This window comes from Aspergillus tanneri, assembly GCF_003426965.1.
Source record: "Aspergillus tanneri strain NIH1004 chromosome Unknown AapTan_2_pilon_pilon_pilon, whole genome shotgun sequence".
In the NCBI taxonomy this organism is placed as follows: Eukaryota; Fungi; Ascomycota; class Eurotiomycetes; order Eurotiales; family Aspergillaceae; genus Aspergillus; species Aspergillus tanneri.
Window position 1 is genome coordinate 1,110,930 of NW_022984629.1, and position 17,217 is coordinate 1,128,146.

The 17,217-nt window shown below is 44.8% G+C and overlaps 4 protein-coding genes across 4 annotated transcripts; 2 read left to right on the forward strand and 2 right to left on the reverse strand.

Annotated features, from left to right (window-relative positions):
* Positions 1–742: 742 nt before the first annotated feature.
* ATNIH1004_000333 (Type I Polyketide synthases (Type I PKS)) lies at positions 743–6,175 on the reverse strand (the record flags this gene model as incomplete). The annotated part of the gene is made up of 5 exons (XM_033565054.1): positions 743–1,879; positions 1,932–4,562; positions 4,617–5,261; positions 5,524–5,767; positions 5,856–6,175. The coding sequence occupies 5 exons, from the start codon at positions 6,173–6,175 to the stop codon at positions 743–745; spliced, it is 4,977 nt and encodes a 1,658-aa protein (XP_033430811.1).
* Positions 6,176–7,399: 1,224 nt separating this feature from the next.
* On the forward strand, positions 7,400–8,941 carry ATNIH1004_000334 (uncharacterized protein; the record flags this gene model as incomplete). Its single annotated transcript, XM_033565055.1, has 3 exons — positions 7,400–7,575; positions 7,643–7,876; positions 7,945–8,941. 3 exons carry the CDS (start codon positions 7,400–7,402, stop codon positions 8,939–8,941), a joined length of 1,407 nt encoding a protein of 468 aa, XP_033430812.1.
* A 951-nt stretch (positions 8,942–9,892) lies between these two features.
* On the reverse strand, positions 9,893–11,861 carry ATNIH1004_000335 (class I adenylate-forming enzyme family protein; the record flags this gene model as incomplete). The annotated part of the gene is made up of 5 exons (XM_033565056.1): positions 9,893–10,332; positions 10,383–10,504; positions 10,604–10,698; positions 10,751–11,496; positions 11,552–11,861. The coding sequence occupies 5 exons, from the start codon at positions 11,859–11,861 to the stop codon at positions 9,893–9,895; spliced, it is 1,713 nt and encodes a 570-aa protein (XP_033430813.1).
* Positions 11,862–15,102: 3,241 nt separating this feature from the next.
* On the forward strand, positions 15,103–17,192 carry ATNIH1004_000336 (uncharacterized protein; the record flags this gene model as incomplete). The annotated part of the gene is made up of 11 exons (XM_033565057.1): positions 15,103–15,157; positions 15,208–15,404; positions 15,464–15,647; positions 15,740–15,919; positions 15,976–16,097; positions 16,164–16,203; positions 16,258–16,456; positions 16,518–16,639; positions 16,704–16,718; positions 16,803–16,839; positions 16,931–17,192. The coding sequence occupies 11 exons, from the start codon at positions 15,103–15,105 to the stop codon at positions 17,190–17,192; spliced, it is 1,413 nt and encodes a 470-aa protein (XP_033430814.1).
* Positions 17,193–17,217: the final 25 nt, after the last annotated feature.

Genomic DNA, 17,217 nt, shown 5'->3' on the forward strand with positions numbered 1-17,217 from the left:
AATTATTCATGTATTTCCTCTGAGTCGCTCTCGTAGTCGCTGCCCTGGTATTGGAGCGAAGACGCATCTGAAACGCGAAGGAAACCCAGATGGGACACTGTAGCCTTGAATGATTAGATCAGAGACAATGATTGCTGGGGTGGCATCCCGGTTGCTCAAGAAGCACCTGAGGTTACTGAGAAAGGCCAGTAACCATAACGGCAGGTAAAGTGAATCACCCATGGCCAGGATCTAGCAACACTGCCGAGGTCAGATTTGGTAAGCTAATAATTTAGGTACTTGCTACGGTAATCCGGTTAAGAGTAGTCAGATAATCAAGTATAGTACATATAATGTCGATAACTTATACCTCTGTTCGGAAGATTACGCTTTTTTCGCTGATTTTCAACATAGTTATTCGTGTGGTGATTATTCAGCGGGTCAAGCGATTCACCATACACATATAAACAGGCAAAATATGCGTAGTTTAGAAGATCAGACCTTTACTACGGATCTAGATAGTCATATTATTATGAATCAGGACGAATAGTTGAATAAAATACGCCCAATTCTATGTTGACAGAAAGAAACGCGATGGCCTGCAGCATGGTCTAGCTAAAGAATGGCCGCACAGCACCGTCAGCTTTCCCCAGCACACTAGAAAATTAGAAATGTGTTTCTGTCTTTTCTTTGCTGCAATGTTTTATTTTTATTTTTGTGCCTCGCAGGGGTCAACATCACTTGATGGCAGCAAGTCCGCATATCATGCACTCCATTGTTTAGCCACACATTTTTTCAGTTCACCAAATGTATCACAGGAGAGAAAGAGCCCTTGAGGAATCTCTAGATTCAAAATAGAACGGCTCTTAGCGCAAATAATCAGAGCCATGAGCGAGTCGATACCAAGTTCGACAAGTGTCAATTCATCCTTTAGCTCACCTATACCCTGACCCGTTTCCTCCGACACGAGGGTCAGGAAAGGTAAAGCCCATTTGGCAACCGTATCGGTTGCATCTGGCTTGGAACTGGAACTGACATGTGATTGCTGGGGTTCCGCACATGGAAGGGTGCTGCTTATGTCCGGTGCAACAAAGAGCTCAGATTTGAGGAATCTTGGAACCCGTCTGAACCTGATTCCCCGAACCATACCAATGATCTCACTTTCTCGTAAGATATAAACATCTCCTTCGTAATTACCGTCCGTCTGCATGGGAGATATGCTGGTATAACTGGTGTACTTGGCGCCGGGAATAGGCTGCTCAGCCAACCGGAAACTTTCGTAGTAAGGAGAAACATAATAATAATTCTCCACGTCCGATGCCTCACTGATGTTCATTATAATCGAGGCCACCTGAGTCAAGCTTTCTACCCAATGAGGCGGAGTGTGCCAAACGCCGTGTCGGTATGAATCTAGTTGTATTGCTGCACATGCTTCATAGCCGTCGAATATAAAACTCTGGATTCCACGGTCCCGTTCACCGATGTCCACAAAGCCGCGTTTCATTAAGGAATACACCAGGGCTCCAGTGAGAAGATTCGCTTCGCCGTTTTCACCTTTCTTAGTCAAGGATTCGATTCTTTTCTTGATTACGCTTGAGACCTCTCGCCATTCAGCCCTCCAGCTGGCAAGACTCTCAAACGCGACAGTCGCGGATGCGAAGTATCTCTCGCTCCGAGATCCTTGCTCCGATACATTGTAAAACTGTACCCCCATGTTCATTGTCATAGTATCTAGAACGGCTTCAATCTGCAGTAACTGCGTTGTGCTCGGGTTATTGTAGGCGACCTGAGCCTCCAGGACCTCCAGTTTGGTTACGTTCATCGGCACCTCGTGGTCGCCCGGTATCATGCGCCTATAAAGATACTTGCCAATATTCCAACACATGTCGCTCCAGATTCCCTATAGATTGGTCAAAAACAGTATTAAAACCAGCAGATCTCGCATCTCATACCGCGGCCGTGACTCCGCATCCGTTTACTTTATGCGCCAGTAATGCGTGGCGAAAATCGGGATACGCCATGTTAGAGATAGCATGCACCCGTCCTCTGGAGCCGTGGATTTCTTCCAATGAGATTCGGTGGATCAGGGACGTCTGGAGCCCTCGACTCGTAGTTAGGAGACTCTCACTCGCTGCGTTGCCGCTGCGTGCCTTGTCCAAAGTCCATGTAGACTCGTAAGGAATCCAATAGTTCTTCTCGTCCCAGCGATAGCTAGGCAAATGTAAAAGAAAATGAGCCTTCTCATATGGTCGGAAGTACTCATCCCAGCGAACACGCACCCCCGTGCAGTGAATCTTCGCCATACTCTTGGCCATAACAACAAAATCATCTTCCCCTCGGTACAGCGACGACACAGTGGTGACGTCGGGATTGTCCCTCCGGATGTGTTCTCCGCAGATTGGGTGGGGGCCGATGTCTATCCAGATAGTGTTCGGAGTCACTACACCCAGACGCCGACCCGCACTAATCGAGCTGATAAAGTCCACCGGCTCCCTCAACGCACGAAGTAAATACCCCGGAGTGACAGAGCACCCGGCTAGGATACATTCTCCGAGGAGTGGCGATAGGACCGTTATAGCTGGAGGATGAAACTCAATTGATCTGGAAATCTTCCTAAATTCGGGCAGCGCCCGTTCCATTTGTCTGCTATGAAAAGCAAATGGGATGTCGAGTACTTTAAATCGGATTCCTTCACGCTGTAGACGTGCACAGATAATCTGGATAGTTTCCCGTGCTGCGCTGATCACCATACTCCTCTTCCCATTGAGACAAGATATATCATAGTTTTCTCCATCGCAGATCTTCTGTATCTCCGGATAGGTTGCCTGGATCGCAAGCATCTGAAATGAGCCTACTTCGCAAGTATCTAGCAGGCATTCAGCTCGCTTTCCAACCAGCCAGATAGCATCGCCCGCTGAGAGAACACCTGCAACTACGAGAGCAGCATACTCTCCGAGGCTGTGACCCACGACAGCAATAGGTTTAACACCCAAGTGCCGCCATAGCCGAGCCAAGGCAAGCTCTATAACAAAAATGGCTAGCTGTGCTTGGATTATGGATCTATGATCCGGAAGCTGGCAGTCAATCGCACCAGTAACAACTGGGATGATAGAAGGGAACCCGAAGCTTTGCACAACGGAACTCAGCTGAAGAATCTGTGTGCGGTAGAATGGAAATTTGTCAAACAACTGCGCACTAATCCCGACATACGATTCGCTTTGTCCTGTGAAAGCAAATACAACCCCGGGTGGTTCCGTCCGTATCTGTTTAACCTTGTCAACCTTTCCCAGGTGGAGCTTCAGGGAGATTTGAAGCTCTTGGTAGCTTGTCACAGCAGCTGCAATGCGGAACTTATAATGCGTGCGCCTGGCACATGTAGTATAGGAAAGATCCCCGAGCAGTACGTCAGGATGACGTTCCATGTACTCGACTAGGGCTTGAATATTCCCGCTGAGTGATGCTCTGCTCTTAGCTGATATAGCCACCACGTATACCTGTCGCGGATCTTCGCCGACCCTGGCCATTTCCGGAGCATCCTCAAGGAGCACGGCGCTGTTTCCCGCATGTGCGCCAAAATTATTCACTACCGCGTAGCGCTTCTCCCCGTCTACTTTTGACCACAGGGTTTCCTGCAGACACACTCCGACATTGCACGTCTCAAGATCCTGTGGGAGGGCAGGATTCGCTTCGCAGCGGATTCCCACATGCGGCGGGATCCGATGGTGTTGATACATTAGAATCACCTTGATCAGGGATGCAATCCCAGCCGCAGCTTCAGAGTGACCGATATTGCACTTTACTGAGCCAAGATACAGCCGTTGATGCGCTGGTCGGCAGCCCACCGGTGCGAATATAGCCTTCACTGATTCCGCCTCTACCGGATCACCCGCCTGAGTACCGGTGCCGTGGAGCTCGACATAGCCTACATCCAGTGGGTTAATACCGACATCAAGCATTAGCTCTGTATACAGATCCTTTTGAGCTCCGACATGGGGATGGGTGATCGAGATTGCATTCGCACAGTGATTGGTAGCTGTAGACAGGATGGTGGCAAGGATCCGGTCATTATCGTCAACCGCGTCTTCCAGCCTCTTAATCACGATCGACCCTATACCGTCCGCTCGACAGTAACCGTCCGCATCCTTGTCCCACACCTTGCACTGGCCACTTGAAGATAGAAATCCTGATTTACCGAGTCCAGCAAACTTGTCTGGATGAGTTAGGATGGACAACCCACCAGCAACCACAGTATCAACCTTTCCCGACCTGAGTGCTTCACAGGCCATATGGACTGCAGCCAGACTGCTAGAGCATGCAGCGTCTATGTTGTAGCTAGGGCCAGCAAAGTTAAAGAAGTAACTAATTCTCCCATTCGCAAACGATCTCTCCCCGCCGGATACTGCATAAGGTCCAATCTTCTGGCTGGCATTCAGCTCCCTCCAATCATCTCCAGCCTGACCGTAGAACACCGCCACTCGTTTTCCATCGCTGGCTGGTGTCCGGCCATTGACGTAGCCGGCCATTTCGAGCGCCTCGTAGGCGGTCACCAAAGCTAAACGGTGCTGTGGATCGGTCTCACGCGCCTTCATCCCACTCCGTCAGTGCATGATTTGAAATAGTTCGTGAGGACAGCTTACTTCACGAGGGGACATGTTAAAAAATGCGGCATCAAAGAATCCTGGAGTATCAATGAAATTCCCAAACTGTGTGGGGGAAGCATTTTCTACCTGTCCTGTTGGATCATAGTGAGTCTTCAGATCAAACCGGTCTGGTGGAATCGTGGTGTGAACATCACGTCCAGCTTGAAGCAGGTCCCAGAATAGCGCGAGATTGTTTGCTCCTCCCGGAAATCGACACCCCATGCCGACAATGGCGAGCTTGGCGGATTGCGGAGACCTTGAAGCCTCTTGATGGAAGCCAGGATGGCCAGAGTCAGTTAAGTCTATACGATGAAGTCGTAGAATACGACATTCAGCCTGAAAGCCCAGGAGCAGCTGGTCCGATAGAGCCGAATCCCCAAAGAGTATCACGGAGCAGTCAGTAGCTTCCCACTCTACAAGAAGAGAGCGAATGCTTTGTCTGAGGAAATCAACGCTAGTATTGCATTCTATCATGCCGCTGGTAATTTCGTTGAGAACATCAACCCAGTGTAGTTGTAATTTCTTCCCAGTTTGAAAGGAGAGCAGTGTAATACTTGACGAAGATCCGCACAAATCATAAGCAAGGTCGCCCGTCACAAAGTCCTGTAAGCTCCCTTCATGTCCAGATAGAATGGCGCAATACTAGAAGCAGCTGTGTGAGAGTTTCAGAGATCTGAGTGTATGGATCTGGATATTGTCTCCTGTAAAAGCAGCGGGGGTCCTATGACACAGAGAGTGTCATCCTCAAGAGCACTCACGTGGATTCCACTGCCCTCCTGTCAAATATCTTAGTCTTTGGGATACCACTGATGTAAGAGATGTGAGGACAAACCAATTCTGACTTGCACATATCTAACTCTCTTTGAACATCCTCTGCTGACGTTCCATCTACAGCGGAACATACCCAGGTTTGCACCCCCAAATGACGCTCGTATTCACCAGCTCCGAATGCCCTAATTTGCCCCTGCGTGACTATGCCTAGTCGAAAAGCGACTTTCACGTACTCTGCTCCGACGGAGGCCAGATATGCGACTGATTTTGCGCCTGCGATCGCTGCCGCTGCCAGCATACCCATACCATAACCGCTCAGTATTGTATTTTCTGTATTGCTTCCAAACTCAAACTCATTGCTATGTGTTTCATAGTAGCTAACACGTCGTATAGAGCCGTTAGTTGTATGGCTTGATGACAAACTCCCCCAGTACATGTATAGACATTCCACGTGCAATTTCTCACCTAATATATGTTCCAATTTGTGAGACTAGTGTCAAGGCCCTTTGGACGGCCATGGATAAAGTGAGACAGGATGATGGTTCGCTGGCTGCCAAAGCAAGGATGGAATTAAAGCGCGGCAGCCGATGATCTGGTGAAGTACTGAGACGTCTGGCCTCCGTATGGATGGCCTTGAGGGACTCCTCCAAAAACAGGGAGAGATTGCGGAACTTCACCTCCATACTTTGTTTATGAAGGTGTCGCAATATGCGGATGTACTCTTGCTGCGAGCATCCCGTGTGGCAGAACACCAACTTGTATCGGCTAAAATTTGAGGAACTCATGTCTGTGCTTGCTGCTGAATATCCGAGCCAAGCTCGTGAGGGACATGAAATTAGCTGTTTGTCCCGCGAGAGAAATGAATAGAGAAATGAATTTATGGAAAATACCGGGAGTAGGAATGGGGCCCTTTTTTACCAGGTCCAAAGCCCGATATTTGGAGACTCATCATGTGGATCGCCCTTCATACAGCCGGCTCGAACAGACGAACTGTATTTATTGGGCACTGGCAGGATGCAATTCTACTAAAACACTATTGTGGCACACTTGGAAGTCGACATTAGCACATACCGCCGAATAAGCTCTCATCCAGCCATTTTCATTGTGCAAACTCTAACAAAATTTAATTGATTAGGCTGGATACGCTCATCTTTTGAGTTCTCGTGTTAACTTTATCGTATGAAGTCAGGCTACCACTTATCCGACCGACAAGGTGGCCAGCTCAAGGGAGTGTGGTAGACCAAGACCATGATTGCCGGTGGCAGTACATTTGTCGAGGCTATTCACACTGGATGCGGCATACTAAGTACCCATTCGTCGATTCACTCTCGACTAACCCCGCCCGATTTCCACCATCATACCGACTGTTTCCATTACTGCACATACGTAGAGGCCCAAGGGATTTTCGCGCTGATGCGGGAAGGACTATGAGATAGTTTGTCTGGTTCATACAAGTGTTTCGTGTTGGTGGATTTCATAATAAGAAGTAGCACACTTGCTCATCTCATCTGAAGGACAGAGGGAACAGTAGAAGCTCTGTGGTAAAGTGAGAGAGTGTGTAAAGAATTGGCTGAATGCAACAAAGTGGGTCCGATTGGGCTGTTCTCTCAGCTGAGAAATTTGTCTACCCAGTAAGCAAATTATCGATAGCACAATTCGACGCAATGCAGTGTGGATCGGGTTGCTGATGATGGCGTTATCCCAGCCGGGCATTCCTGTACTTCAATTACACATTTAAATACGTGGGAATAAACACGGCAGGTACAAGTGGCATGGGCATACACAAATGGTCGAATGAGGCCCGGAGAATGACTCAAAAATAGGCAATGCAAATCCTAGTAAAATGTATTTCGAACGGAATACCCCTGTCGGCCGTTGTTATGCTCCGACTCCGGAGGTAATTATGGGGTATAGCCCGTAGTATAAAGCATTAATAGGATGGTAGCCACCCAGTAAACATTCACTACTGACAGAATCATCCACCTCCAGCTCCTTCGGGTCCCTATACGATGGCGAAATATTATACTCTGTCTGATATCCTTGCAATTGCAAAGGTTCACCCATTTTACTCAGACACAAAGTATCCCCCAACGCGTGAGGACCTTCCTTCTGTTTTGGCAGCCTCCAAGAATGATGGAATTAGCGTGGATCTGAAATCCTTTCCTTTAACTAAAAAAAGTACATTGTACGACCATCCCCCATATTTCACTGCAAGTCCCTTGTTGCTTTGCGCTAATGCTCTGATTGATCAGGTATCAGGAGATTGCGCGACTCACGGCCGACACAAACCCCCATAATGGCTATCGACAAAATACGTATATCAGTACAACCGGTGGTGGATCCGGAGGGCCACCAATGGTCTTTGCAACGGATTCGGGTGAAAATCGCCAACAACGCGCTACGATTGGAGCCCTGATGCGGGCGTTCCGGGTGATTGAACCTGGGGACTGGGTGTTGTCTATGCATGTTTCAGGCAGTTTTTACAGGTGTGTCTGCTTATTTTGCAAGCGATGTGTAGAGCGGTCAATGACCATTGAATGCGTACTGATATCAGAGCACTGGACCTAACGACCGAGATATGCGAACATGCTGGGGCTTCGGTGCTTTGTGCTGGTCCGGAAATGGCGCACCAAGCTATGATCGATGCAATTGTACATTATCGAGTAAATGTTGTCGCTGGTGATGCCGGGCAAGTGGTCCAGCTTGCAAAGTACGTCGCCGCACTAGATACAAGTCAGAAGGGCTCCATACGCCTGACCAAATTCCTTTACACATCCGAACCAATGACATTGGCACAACAAAGATTCATTAACTCTGTCTTTGGGGATGTCCTTATCTATTCCGTTATTGGTAGTGCCGAGGCTGGGCCGTGGGCCGTTTCCATCCCATCACTAACCGGACACACTGCCGAAAACTACGCAGATTTTATTTTCGACACTCGGACAATGTTGCTAGAAGTCTTTCCGTTGTATATCGAAGATGAAGATGCAGATGCTAACCACGTAGAGTCCGCCCCTTGCGTCCCCGACGGCGAGAAAGGGATCCTCGTACAAACATCATTACAGAGACTGCGCAATCCGCTCGTCCGCTATGTGTGCGGTGACTTGGCTTCCGTTCATCCATTACCACAAAAGGTCCACGGAGATTTGCTAGAAGAAGAAGCTCAGTATTACAAAGTAGTCCGCATTTATGGACGTGATAGGCGAATTAGCTTTGATTGGTACGGTGAATACTTCGAGTTCCAGGGCATTCAGGCTCTCATGCGAACGGAAGCATGGGGTATCCTACAGTGGCAGGTTATACTTCGCCATAAAGAGGATAATGATATGGACGTATTGTTGGAGGTTCGGATTCTGCGAGCACCGCACCGTGACGGGGATTTCATTAACGAGCAAGAGCTCACCAGGAAGATCAAACATTTCTTTATGGTGTTTGACTTTAATGAAGATCTGTTTGAGTTAATATACCTGTCCGACTTTGATGGATTCGTGCGGAGTACGACCGGCAGAAAAGTCTTAAATTTTGTGGACTGGACTCATTGCATTAACTAACGATCTGTGGAAGTCATTTTCGTTAACATAAAAGGTCCAAAATTCGTATACGATAGTTCTAGCTCCAGGGAAGTGTTAAGTATTTGAGAAGTTCTTGAGACTGTACTATGTCGAATAAAATAACCAATAACTATACTTACGTTTTGAACCTTTGCCGCCTTGATAAGGTCAAGTAAACGACTTTTTAATACGTAGTATATATAAACTTTGAAGTTATCGAACGCATTTTTTTTTACCAATTGTCGGTGTCTCTAAAGCTAACATGTAAGCTGTCGGTGGTTGAGTTTGCCGATCGGCTGCAAAATGACATAGCAATTGCCATCACAGCATCAAGGAAAACAGGGCATGAAAAATTACTCTTTCTTGTAAACTTGACTTACAATTCAGTTGTTAAGATTAATTATAATTAAGAGGCCCTCGCAATGACTGTCCACCTACCGTTAGCTGTCATACTTCAATTACTAAAATGTTCACCAGCGAACCCTTCTATCAGGGGCCGAACCCGTAGAACCTATAAAATAGGCTATGTACGTACAAAAAGGAATCGTTGGAAGAAGGAAAGGACAGGAAAACAAATAGTCAAAGGGTCACGTGATGTAAATCGTCGGGGTCAACGGGAACTATAGGGACAACGGGCTAAATGGCCCGAGAGGTCAAACGTGCTCCAACCCTTTACACCTTCCCACTATATTCCTCTAGGGGCTTATAAGATTACAATCAGACATGCATCCACAGGTCAACTTTAACAATGGTGTCGAAAAGTGTCTGGCAAAGTGAGAAATTAATTCGGCGGACAATTAAAACCTAACATGTTCCCCACAACCGGCACAACTTCATTGCAATTTCACTTGTCATAACTGTATACTAAATTATAGAATCCAGTTGTAAACCCTAATATTAAGAATTTCAAACCAGTGAAAATTGGCGTTGCCCACAGCATGGACAAACATGTCATAGACCTCCCCAGTCAAAAAGACGTGATGAAGTGTCCAAATCGAGTTTATTCCCCCAGTATTCCACTCCATCCATAGCATACGGCTCTGGCAAGTATCCAGATACGTTGAAATAATTCCGGAGGCATTCCTTCTTCATCACTTTACCAGAGGCAGTTAAGGGGACTTGTTCCCCATCCTGGAGTACACGTAACAACGTAGGCAACTTGTATGAAACCATACCAGAGGCAGCAAGCTCTGCACGTATCGTCCGCAGGGAGACGACTTCACTTCTATCTCTGTATGTATCCTGCTTTCGAAGTCTAACAAGTGCAGCCACCTGTCCCCCCGCCTCACGATCCAGGACCGGAAGTACATGTGACTCAGAAATATAGGGAAGATCCATCAGACAGTGCTCGACTTCTAGGACAGATATCGTATACTCGTGGAATCGAATCCCTTGACGCCTGTTGTTAGATAGGTTCCGTAGACAATAGGGATAGACGTACAGTCGCATGAAACCCTACCATCGAAATAGTAGTCGTCACCAACACGGTGAGCATGGTCCCCTGTTTTGTAAAACCCTTCATCGTCAAATGCTGCACATGTAGCTTCTTCGTCGCCAATATAGCTATGAGTGCGTAAGTTAACAGCCCTCTCCGATTAATGGAGCAAAATTAGAAAGAGAAAAAGTAACAAAAAGGAAAGTAAGTGAAAGGGGTATTCATACTGTGTGAACATGTTTGGACTTTTGGCGAGAATTTCTCCATGATCACCATTTGACAGTTTTACAGTTACCCCTGGAATCAGCTTACCAACATAGCCCTGCATAGAAATTAGCAATCTCTAGAACGGGGAATTAGAATCAGATACTAACTTCCACAAAGGCCGATCCCGATGGAGTGAGCATTAACCCTCCGCCCATCTCAGTTATCCCGAACGCATTTATGATAGGCATACCGGTAAGATCTGCAAAGAATTGTTGAGTAGAAGGATGAAGCGTTGAACCACTCGTGTACACCGCCTGTAGGCTTCGAGCTCCATTAATATATTTGTCTCGATCTTCAGCTGGGAGTTCGCTGATGTTTTCAATGTAGTAAGCCTTTAGTTCCCTTAACAGTGTCGGAGACACGCTCATTTCTGTAATCTTGCCCTCTCTTAAAATCTCCCAGAACCTGTCTGGCCCAGAACCAAACTTGATTATATGTAAACCCTCTCCATTAAGTACACTGTCGATAAGACCCGTACCTCCTACCCAATGTACGGGGCTGGAAGCCAGATAGAGGACCGTAGGGTCAAACTCACCTGGCTTGAGATAAAACGTCCGGCGAGGGAGAACGACTCCTTTAGGTGGCCCTGTTGTCCCTGAAGTAAAGAGTACCAGGCATCCCATTGTTGGTGAGAACGTTAGCTCATCATTGATCTCTAATTCCGGTGTATACGTTGCGTCTGATTCCGAGTCTGCCCTTGTAATAGTGATAATGTTCAACTCTTGGCCTGCTTGGTTTACAGCATGATCCCTAACCGCTGTAATATTTTCGAAAGTACTCTCATCTACTAGGATGTGTGTTGCCTTTGTTTTGTTCAAAATGTATAGCGCTTCATCCGGGGTAAGGCCATTTGCTAGGTGGACTTGTTAGTCTTAAGCTACCCTCAATAGACTTATGGGCTTCTTTACCTAATGGTACGCAGACACCTCCTAGAGCCGCAATGGCGAAGAAACTCACAATGAAGCAATATCCACTTAATGCATGGAACGCGATAGACGTAGCAGGTTCATGAAAAGTGCCATTCTCGTTGAACGAAGATCTTGGAAGATGCTCTTGCAACACATGACATAGATGCTTAATATCCCTTATTAAATGGCCATATCCTGCATCGATTCCGTGGTGGTCATCGTGGATGAAATCTCCAGGTTTTTCCGTGGAGAGTCGGCGAAATTGAGTAAATATAGGGTCATTAGGAAATTTTTGCTGTGTAGATGCCATGCTACATTATATGTGCCAAAATTGCAGCTTATTGGGGCGGAAATAAAGAACCAAGGTAATTAATATAATTTGTTTTAAGTTCAAGGATGACGGAATATGTTATAGAGAATAAAAGCCATAAGACGATTCTTCCAAAAATCTTCCACTGACTTGCAGAATGGCAGAATAACAGAATATATACGTGGACTATCTAAGACTTATACCACTGTGCAGCACATTTTGCGCTACTTCAGCTGTCTTCAAATTATTTCAGATATTCCTTAATACCAGCTGAAGGATCAGCGGAAGCTAGTAAAGTCTGTTGGCTTTTGTAATCGACGCATCACAATCTATGCTTCCACTTCAGGCTAAACCAAGATTTGCAAGTGATTAACAGCAGATTACATTCACTGGAATTTGGGCTTAGCTGGATATAGTAGCTGATGCGGGAGTAAACTTTGCTCGTATGTCTAGCGCTCCATCGGTGCCTCCTCTAGCGCTGCACTATTTGCATAGTTGCGGGCCCTCTTATATAGATCAACTCACCCAAGCATTTTAGGAATCAATTTGGTATCATTCCGAGGTAGTCTGTATTTCAACAAATATTTGTTAGAACACTAAAGCTCCGGAGGCGAATTCACTATCTGTTGCAAGCTCTTCTGAGATCGTCAGATCTACCAAGCGATTAAATATCTCTTTGCTACACGACAGTCGACTCAAAGCCCCCAACAATAAATTCTTCCGAGTATGGTCAATTCTGCTAGCGGTGAGTAGATATTCCGGAAGCGGCGAAACGAGCGCCCGGCCACAGCGACACTGCCTGCACAACGACTGCGCACATGCACAGCTCGGCAGACGTAGCATTAGCTTAGTATGGTCAGGCAGCCACCAGGTAGCATGAGGTTGCAATGGAGACCAATTGCGCTGCAGACCTAAATTTATGTACTGTAACCGAAACAGCTCGTGTTTAACGTAATGGTTGCACAACCGGATGCATGCTGCAATAATTTTGCCACGACAACTCTTCTTTTTCATCTCAACTAAAAATGGACCGCAACGCTCGTATCGAACAAGCACTTACGGATCGAAGATTACAGGATGTGCCTGCAACTTCTTGAAAATATGATATCAACAAAAGCGCCCTGTGGCGCCGCTACAAAGAGGAAACCCCACTCAATTCGGGACGCAAATTCTAAATCACGCTATATAATGGAATTCCTATTGGCCAACTCCACCCTCACAGGCTACGTACTTCGGAGATCAGCCAGATGATGGCCCCTCCAAAGAGGGGAGTTAAGTCCGTATGTCAATCCACCAGAACTGCGAATAGAGAATAATTTAATTAGTATAAAAATTAATGCTAGGAATGGGAAGTAATTCAGTCCTAGGTCGCAGTAGGATCATATAACTCATGATAGCCCCTGGCGTGCACGCTGGAATAACTGCTATCGTCAAGCAGTTGGGACGATGGATTTCTATCTTCTCGTGGTGTCCAGTGTCAGTGCCTCTCGTTTCATGGAGCGGAAGCCTAAAGTAGGTAGGGCCGAACCGCAGAGTTTGAGCGCCTATGTGGGGCGGGCCTAGCGCTAGCGAAATCTTGAGCTAGAGCAGTCTGTGCGCTCGCTTAGAGGCTCGGGATTATAATTACCGCTTGCAGAAACTGAAGAACCAATACCAACTTACCTTCTAAAATATTTTACCACGATCACAGTAAACTCACCAAGTTACAAACTGGTTAGAAACTAGTTACAAATGGACTCTTCTCTTGAGTTAAGCTCTGAGCTTGGTCAGCTCACCTCTGATACTATTGAAGAAATGGAATCTGCAAGTGAAAATAACAGAAATGTAAGAGCATATTATTAACTAATTAACAACCAGTTTGTAGCTGGTTAGTAACTGATTAGTAATGTACTAACTAGTATTGAAAGGAAAATGTTATGGATATCATAGAGCTAGAAGATTGCACGGAAGATGAGGATGTGGATGAGGAACAGGGACAGGTATGGATTTCTAATAACTTATTACCAACCAGTTCCTGGTTGGTAACTGGTTGGTAACTGGTTGGTAACTGGTTGGTAATTGGCAAGTAATTAGTTAGAAAATTACTAAAACCTCTTATAGGCCCTTGCACTTCTCACCTCTGGTACTAATAAACCCTTGATGGTTTCAGATATTGAATATGCACACATTCTGCCTGATTATCCTTCCACAAAGCAATCTGGACATGCATTTGTTATTTCACTGCTTGAGAATGATCCAACTGCAGTAAATGACATGATTACAAGTGTATGTATAGTTATTATTTTATTTATATTTAATAAGTTAATTCTAATTAGTATCTAGATTCAATATGCGAAAGCACAGCCATCTAAAGTAAAGGTTGTGACTAGTCGGTTTCTTGGTTGTCAAGTATATCATCGTAAATATATTTGCCGAGGGGTTAAAGTGTGTGAAAAAACACCACAATATATTCGCAACCTACATCATTCAAAGGTGGATAATGAACTTTGGGATAAGTTAAAAACTTATCGCCAAGGTATCTCTGATCATTTAGACCATCCTCGACAAAGTCAGGCAAACTCGTAAGATTTATCTCAATCGGTTACTAACTAGTTACTAACTGGTTACGGGCTGGTTGCTAACTAACTATATATTAATAGGATATTCCTGTCACATCATAAACTATTCCAAACACAAGTCTCTTGTCCAGGCTTTAAGGAGGGTTGTCGACCGATCTTTGGGCAGTTTCAAACCCCAGTAAGAGTTAAATTATACTACTAGTTAACCAGTTACTAACCAGTTTCTAACTAATTAGAATATTTCTGGACAGTTCCAGAAATTTGTTCGATGCATTCACTATAATCCTGCAGAGCAGCCTCGTCAACATTACTTTCAGAATTTTACTGAGTATACAAATGTTGACCTTGAATACCTTGAGCAGCTGTATAAAAATGAGGCAAATTATAACTTCACTGAATGTGCAGTTATAAAAGCAGCTACACAGACAAGTAGTACTTGTGGTATGTTAAAAAACCGATAACTAATTAATAACTGGTTCCTAATTGGTTATTGACTGGTTACTAACCGATTTCTAGGAGTTGATCATCCTAATGGTCAAGGATCAATGGAGCATCTTAAATGTGGTGTTACATTTCATACACTAATACCTGTTGACCTTGCTGCATGCCCATTTTTTATCTTTACATCACATGGGGAACATTATCATCCTCCACCACCCCCAACCAAAAAGCCTGAAAAGATAATGAGGCAGATTCGAGAGATTATCCAAAAGTTACAGAACCCTGAACTGACATTAAGTAAGTAATTATTTATAAACTAATTAGAAACTGGTTACTAACTAGTTTAGCCACATTTTTAAAGAGCCCAGAACTGGAGAGGTTACTCCATGAATATAATCAACAAGGCTTAGCTCAACTGCATCCAAGCTTCAGTAATTTGGATAGCCTTGCTGCTGAGATTAAAAGGAATCAGCTTCTCCTTTACCCTGCTGGCCGAGACCTCCATGGACTTCAGTACCAGGTCTTGAGAAACGAGAAACTCCAGGTTAGGACTGATTAATAACTGGTTACTAACATATTACTAACTAATTAACAACTGATTAGGACTATGTACGGTATATTTACCGTGATGATAATCGAACCTTGATTATTTGTGCACGAAAGGAGCAGCTTGAGCTGCTCTATAAGCTAGAATCATTTGAGGTTGATATGTCATTCAAGCGATTACGATGTGGTGGCCTTAAGGAAATTGTATTCGCAACCCAGCTACCAGGGCATAGTGGCAAGAGTAAGTTTGAATTTATAATTAACTAATTACTAACTGGCTAGTAACCGGTTGGGAATTTATTAATTTACTATTTACTAATAAATATTATATAGTTGCTACACTTCTTCGCGCGTTTACTAACCGTCAAGATGAGGAGGCTTATTTTGAGGTTTTTAAACATGCTTTTCAAATTATTAAGCAAGTTACTGGAAAAAAAATTAAGTTTCGACATCATCATAATGGTGATGGCATACAGGCAATTGTCGCAGATATGGATGAGGGGCAACAAAAAGGTAACTAGCTTTTAATTAGTTTGCAATTGGTTACTAACTAGTTCGGAATTAATTAGGACTTGGAAAATATCTTCTAAGTGTTGACCCTCAAGGTCATCTCCCAACACATACTCCCGAGTGGCAGCTTCGCAATATCCTTATATTTTGCCGTGTACACTTTTATCGTGGCATTGACAAGGTAATAGGTACCAACCATCGGGGACGAGGCGAATGGCAGCGAATGGCAAGTCTTTTAACATGCCAGTCTCTTGAGGAATACTATGAGTTAATTGATTTGCTCAAGAGTAAGTATTAAATAATTACCTACTGGTTATATACTGGTTACTAACTAATTATAGCAAATGAAAGGCCTCAAGTTGCTGAATGGGCAGTACATAAGGATGATCCAGTTATAGCAGCAGGACTAAACCCCTTTTGCTCACTTATCCCATATAAAGTATTTACACAAATTCGTGCAAATACTAATGCAGGAGAGCAAACTCATCAAAAAAGCTATGTATGGGGGAAATACCTAACAGTTGTGTCTGCGGTAGAAACGTAAGTATAAGGCTAATAACTAGTTAATAACCAGTTGTTAACCAGTTGCTAATTAATATAGTGGCTATAAGCTCGACACCCAGGATATGGATCGCTATTATAACCGTGAGAACTTTGGGATACGACATACATATCAAAATAATGGCCTGTCAAACCGCTACTATAAACAAAGACAGCGTGAATGTAAGAGCTTGAATTGGTTTTTATTACTATATATTTAATTACTAATTATTTATAATATTACTAGTACGCCGAATGCAAAGTGAGCAAGGGCTACAAAGTAATAGTCTTATAAATACTGCTGAAGCCCAAGATGATCAATTATCAAGGCTTAATTCACAAACAGGCTCAAGTACAAGTTCTCGAGGTCGTTCTAGGGTGAGGTCAGTCTCACAGGCACGAAGGCAGTCTAGGTATAGTTTATAACTAGTTACTAATTATTTGTAAACTGATTGCTAACCAGTATCTAATCAGTCAATCATTGCGGCAACATGCTATTCAGTCTAGCCAGCTTCAGGAATTATCTTCTCAGAATCATACATTAAGCCTACGGATCCAGGAACTCGAGGCTCAATCAAAGCGGAAAGAGCAGGTTGACCCAATTGAACAAGAACTACGCCATAAAAAGCTACGGCTTGAGGTTGCACGGCAGGAAGAGGAGATACGACAGCTCCGACTTGCGAATGATGCACAAGAATTGGAGTTACGGATAAAACAAAATACAACTAGTTCCTAACCAGTTGTAAATTAATTAACGACTG